Source organism: Colossoma macropomum, unplaced genomic scaffold (genome assembly GCF_904425465.1).
Source record: "Colossoma macropomum unplaced genomic scaffold, Colossoma_macropomum, whole genome shotgun sequence".
Lineage (NCBI taxonomy): Eukaryota > Metazoa > Chordata > Actinopteri > Characiformes > Serrasalmidae > Colossoma > Colossoma macropomum.
Window position 1 is genome coordinate 42,283,547 of NW_023494795.1, and position 6,000 is coordinate 42,289,546.

The window sequence follows — 6,000 nt, forward strand, 5'->3', positions numbered from 1 at the left end:
GGGAAGAGCCAGAAAACTTTACGCTCCGCTCCTGATCAAACGCAGCTGCAGCGCAGAACCGCACACACGCCCGGTTCTCTAACGGCCCGATTACAGGAGACAGTCAGAACAGATTCCAGTGCAGGACAAAGAGATTTACATTACAGTATTCATAAAAAATAAACATATTAAAAATGTATGATAAATATGAATTAAAATATTAAAACTTATACAAATAAAATAGAGTAAAATTAAAAATAAACTTAAGTATCTATATGTAGTAATAACATGTTCCATATTAATACTTATATACAGGCTGATTCAAAAAGATTCATCCGATTTCAAAGCGCCATATTTTTCCAACCGTGAGGCGCCTAGGGAACCAATCACAATCCAATTGAAAGAGGGGGTCATAGAGTTTCTGACTGTCAGTGGAAGATGGATCCCTTCAGTCTGAGAGGAGATGAGACCCCTGAGCAGAAAGCGTTCTGCGTTCTCCACTTCAATAAGAGTGAATCCGTCATAACTGTGCAGCGTGATTTACGTGGGCAGTGAAGCTCCAACAGCTCAGAGCGTTCGTCGTTGGTTCCACAACACTGGATGATCTCCGAAATCGCACTGAAAGAGCCGTGAGTGCAGCGACACCCGACATGCTCAATCCAGTATGGGATGAGTTTGACTATGGCGTTGATGTTGTCTGTACAGCTGGAGGAGGTTCATACTGAGACCTTGTACAATTACATAATACACTTTATGCTCATTTAACCCATTTACAGTTTACTGCATTGATCAGTAATGATTTACAAGTGAAATAAATCATTTTGAAAATCAGATGAATCTTTTTGAATCACCCTGTATGTTATATATATAGTTGCTGTCTATTTTTTCAGTTTTATTTTTCATCATTTCAGCTCAGCCACTGCTCTTTACGCTCTGGTGGTGTGCAAACATTTCAGGATGAATGGACCAATAAAATTTAATTTAAAAATGTAATTTTTTTTACCACATTTATAATGACTAGTTGCCCTTTATGTTGTGTCACAATTCCATGATGAATGTACCAACAGAAATGGTTCAAAATTACTTGGAAAAAATATTTATTATGAATTTTATTTATTATATATTATATATATTTTAGAAAATATATTCACTTCATATTGCATATTCACATATATATGCATGTATATGTATGTACATATATGAAAATATATCCCAAATATATTATATGTATATATGTAAGTATCTATGTAATAATATGTCCCATATGTAATATACATGCATCCTATATATTATATTATTACCCATAGATCATTATTTATGCACTGCGATGGTCTGGCGACCTGTCCAGGTGTTTCCTTCCTTCTGCCTAATGAACACTGGAATTGTCTCCAGCTCCCCCGTGACCCAGAAGGATAAGCGGCTTAGAAAATGTGTGTGTGTGATTATTATTACAGTGTTATGTATGTATTGTGGAAAAACCTCACATCTCCAACATGGCAACTTTTTACAGCACAAGGAATGAAAATTAATGTGAATTTTTTTTTTCATTAATGGAAAATATGGAGAATAGAGACACAAAGTTTTGTGTGATATGTATTTACATATATGTATTAATAGTATGTATTATACATAAGTAAGTACCCATATTGCAACAGCAGGATGTCCCGCAAAAGTCAGGACAAAACAAACAAACACAAACAAACAAACAAACAAAGAAACAAACACCAGGCTGTTACATCTTCACCCCAGCGCTGCCGGATCGTTATGATGACTGCATGCTGGTAAACACACAGGAGCAGCTGCATGCTCTGAATTCACCCACATGTTAGCAGGAACACTTCAAACAAACACACACACACACACTGGAGGTGGTGTGTTTACCCGTGTGGGGGCGGGGTAAGCCCCCCGAGGGCAGCCCCCCCTGCGGTCCCACTGCTGCAGGGTCTTTATGGGAACCTGCTGCAGAACCCTGCGGCTCTCTCTGCGCTCCAGCCTCTGCACCTGTACGTCACACCTGCGGCCCGTGAAACCCGGCCTACACAAACACCTGCCCTGCGCGTCACACCGCGCAGACACGCTGCCCTGCGCGCTGCACTCACACACGCGGCACACCTGACGCTCAGGGTCCCACCAGCAGTTCGGCTACACACACACAGTGATGGAGATCACCAATAAAACAGGAAATATAAATACAATCAAATTAAATACACTGAAAAACAACTGATCAGGTAAATTTACACCTGTACATACAAAAGGAAGGACGAAATAACGGAAACACCATGGACATTCTAAAAACTGGTATGTGTTTCTAATAAAGTGGCCAGGTAGTGGAAGCACAAGGTGGGTGTTTCTAAAAAAGTGTCCAGTTAATGGAAGCACAAAGTAGGTGTTTCTGATAAAGTGGCCAGTGAGTGGAAGCATAAGGTGGTGTTTCCATTTTTTTGTCCTTCCTCTGTCTATGTGTGAGTTTGTGTGTGAGAGTGTGCATGTTTGTGTTAGTTAATGTTGGTCATGTGTGTGTGTGTGTGTGTGTGTGTTTACTCACCATACACTCGTCGCACTGGCGGCCGACGACGTGCTGCCGACACTCACACTGTCCACTCTGTTTATTACACACCTCGGACACTGACCCGTTAGTGTTACACTCACAGCCTGCAGAGAGAGAGAGAGAGAGAGAGAGAGAGACATTGAGACATTATTGACTTGGTGATCATCATCATGAATGACACTGATTATTCTGTTTTCTCTCTTTTCTATATTTTTCTCTTTCTCTCTCCTCTCTCTTTTCATCTCTCCCTCACTATCTGCATCTCTTTCTCTCCTTTTCTTTCTTTCTATCTGCCTATCTCTCTCTGCCACCTTCTCTCACTCTGTTTGTTCTGTTTTTGACCCCCCCCGCTATCCGCATCACTGTCCATCCCTCTTTTTCTCTTTCTTTTCCTCTCACTGTAACTGTTTTCTCTTTCTCGCTTTCTTTCTTTCCTTTTTCTATCTTTCTTTTGCTCTTTCCATCTGTCTTTCTCTCTCTCTGCCCTTTTCTGCTTCTTCCTCTCTCTCTGTCTCTCCTTCTCTCCCGCTCCATCTCACTCTCTCACTTTGTTTCTTTCTCCTTGTTTGTCTCCTCTTCCTACTTCCCCCTCCCCCCCCTCTCTCTCCCTCTCTCTCTCTCTCTCTCTCTCTCTCTGTCTCTCTCTCTCTCTCTCTCTCTGATGTTTAGCTGTATTTTTCAGAGACTAACTGACGTCCACAGTCGTAAAATCTTCGTCTCTGTTTACAGGTTTTTATAGAGATGTTATATATGATCTATAAATCAGATTAAACGTTCTGTAGCAGGGCTGCATGTGCGTTCAGAACAGAGGGCATTAATATAAAACTTTAGGCTGTAATATATGCTAATGAGCGCGCTCTGTATGCTAATCAGCGCGATAACGCCACTCCGCCCTACCTAAAAACACAATAACTCACTGAGCAAAAACCACAACCATCTGTAGGTTACAGTCTAACAGCTTGTGTTCTGGGAGCATCTCTCTCCCTCTCTCTCTCCCTCTCTGTCTCTATCTCTCTCTGTGTCTCTCTCTGTGTCTCTCTCTCTTTCCCTCTCCATCTCTCTCTCTCTCCCTCTCTCTCTCCCTCTCTGTCTCTTACTTTAGGAGTTTGAGTACAGATGGTCAGGAGTCGGGCTTGTTAGAGGGGAGACATCTGTTTTACTGTGTTTCAGAAGAGACAGAGCGATAGATAGAAGAGATAAAGAGAGAATGAAGAGATAGAGAAAGAGAAACATCAGTAATAAGGGAGTAAGAAAGACAGAGAGAAGGAAAAATGCAGAGAAAAGAGAAAAATCAGAGAGATAAAAGAGAGGGTAAAGAAAAATAGAGAGCAAGGAGAAAGAAAATGAGAGACTGAAGAGAAAAAGTGGGAACAAAGAGAGAGAGAGAGAAAGAAAGAGAGAGAGAGAGGGAGAGAGAGAGAGAGAGAGAGAGAAATATAAGTAATAAGTGAGTAAGAATGACAGAAATATAGAAAAAGGCAGCAAAAATGAGGGAGAAGAGAAAGAGAGAAATAGAAAGAGACAAAAGAGAGAAAGAGAAAAGAGAAAGCAAAAGCAGAGAGAAGGGAGAGAAAGAGAGAAAGACAGAAAGAGAAAGAAGAGAATGAAAAAAGAGATAGAAAAAGCAAGAGAGAGAAAGAAGATAGAAAGTGTGAGAAAGACAGAAAAAGATAAAGATGAGAAATAAAGAAAGAGATAGAGAGAGAGAGAGAGAGAGAGAGAGAGAGAGAGAGAGAGAGAGATACAGTATATACAGAATACATCAGAATATATTCTAGCAGCGCCAGCATGTCCGACAGTTGGCGCCTGAAAAAAATAAACCTTCATCATCCGCACTCACGTTGGCAGTTCCTCTCAACGACAGCGTCTCCATAGTAACCATCTGCACAGGTGTCGCAGGCCGGTCCTCCGTATCCGTCCCGGCAGCGCAGACACACACCTGTTACCGGGTCACAGCTCTGAGGAGCGGAGAGGTCCAGATTCCCATTACACTCACACGGCCTGCAGGAACCTCCGGGAACACCGGGGCGACCGAAATAACCATTACTACACCTGCAGAGAGAGAGAGAGAGAGAGAGAGACAGAGAGAGAGAGAGAGAGAGAGAGAGAGATTTAATCAGGAAAGTAAATTTGAAAAGAGTGTATTTATTTATTAATTTATTTCTCTATTTATGTACATTTTTATTTATTTATTTATTTATTTATTTATTTATTTATTTATTCATATACTTTCTATTTCTATACACTTAAAAAAAGCTGATTCTTCACAGGTTCTTTAATAAAAGGTTCTGTTTAGAACATTGAGTACTATGTAGAAACACTTCCGTGGTTCTTTGCGTGGTGAAACTGTTCTTCAAATTGATGGGGAATGTGTTGTGTGTGGTTCTGTAGAGCACCAAAAAGGGTTCTCCTATAGCTATGATGTCAAGCTTGTGACAATAGCAGAACCCTTTTTAGTGCTATATAGAACCATGTACAACACATTCTCCATCGATCTGAAGGAGAATTACACCATGCACAGAAGCATTTAGGTATGCGAATGGTTCTATGAGTATACATGGTTCTCTTTAGAACCTTTACTAAAGAACCCTTGAAGAACCTTCTTTATAAGGTTCACTTCAAACTGTTAATCCTATTGTTGTTATTTCTCAGTTCCAAATAAGTCCCTTTTGTAACTGATATCAACATTTTAAGGAATTTCTTAAAGGGCATTTAACATTTATCCTCTACTATAATTGATTTTTCTGATGTCCATTTTTGTGGTTTTGTGCATCAATTTTTTTTTTTTTGTGGTGCAGTCCCAAAGATTGTAACTGGGGAGGGGGTGAGCACACATTCTGCTGCAGTGCATGCTGGGAACTGTAGTGCAGCTCATGGGGAAATGGGCTAATATTAATGGAAAATTAAACAAATTTTGTGGGCTGAATAGGATTGTGCCACGGGCCTGACTTGGCCCACGAGCGTTGTGTTTGACACATGGGTTCTAGGAGAACATGAAAGCTGTGTCCCAATTCAGGGGCTGCGTCCTTCGGAGGCTGCATTCGAAGGCTGATTGCGTCACAATGGCGCGACTGTCCCATTTCAAAGGCTCCTTCATATGTGTAATTCTTTTCCATGGCAATGAAGGATCCAACAACGCCAGCCAACATATCCTGAGGTTCACTGCGTGCCGGTGAGGATTCGAGAACATGGCGGCGTCAGCAGAGGAGCGAACGGTGGCTGAGCACTTTAAATGTAAGCATTGGGTTTAAACTGAGTCGAATTGCGAACGATACAGATGTTAAAAAGCCGATGTGGTCAAAACTTATGCTGACGTTTCGTTTAGTTTTAGGGAGCATCTCCAGCTCTAATAAATGAAACAAAAAATAATAATAAAATCAAAGTTTCTCCATCTTTAAAGAACTTTAAAAGAACTTGAAAGTAGTGGCGTTTCATGGCTGCATGGGCGGGAACAGCGGTGCTGAGACAGGAAA

General features: G+C 41.0%; 1 protein-coding gene across 1 annotated transcript in view; it reads right to left on the reverse strand.

The window, feature by feature from the left end:
• lama2 (laminin, alpha 2) overlaps positions 1 to 6,000 on the reverse strand; it is a 253,651-nt gene that overhangs the window by 98,199 nt on the left and 149,452 nt on the right. Inside the window, exons 20-21 of the mRNA XM_036582814.1 lie at positions 4,368 to 4,579; positions 2,525 to 2,631 (exon numbers count right to left, since the gene is read on the reverse strand). Of these exons, the coding sequence (XP_036438707.1) occupies positions 2,525 to 2,631; positions 4,368 to 4,579 (319 nt within the window). The remainder of the gene's footprint in view (positions 1 to 2,524; positions 2,632 to 4,367; positions 4,580 to 6,000) is intronic.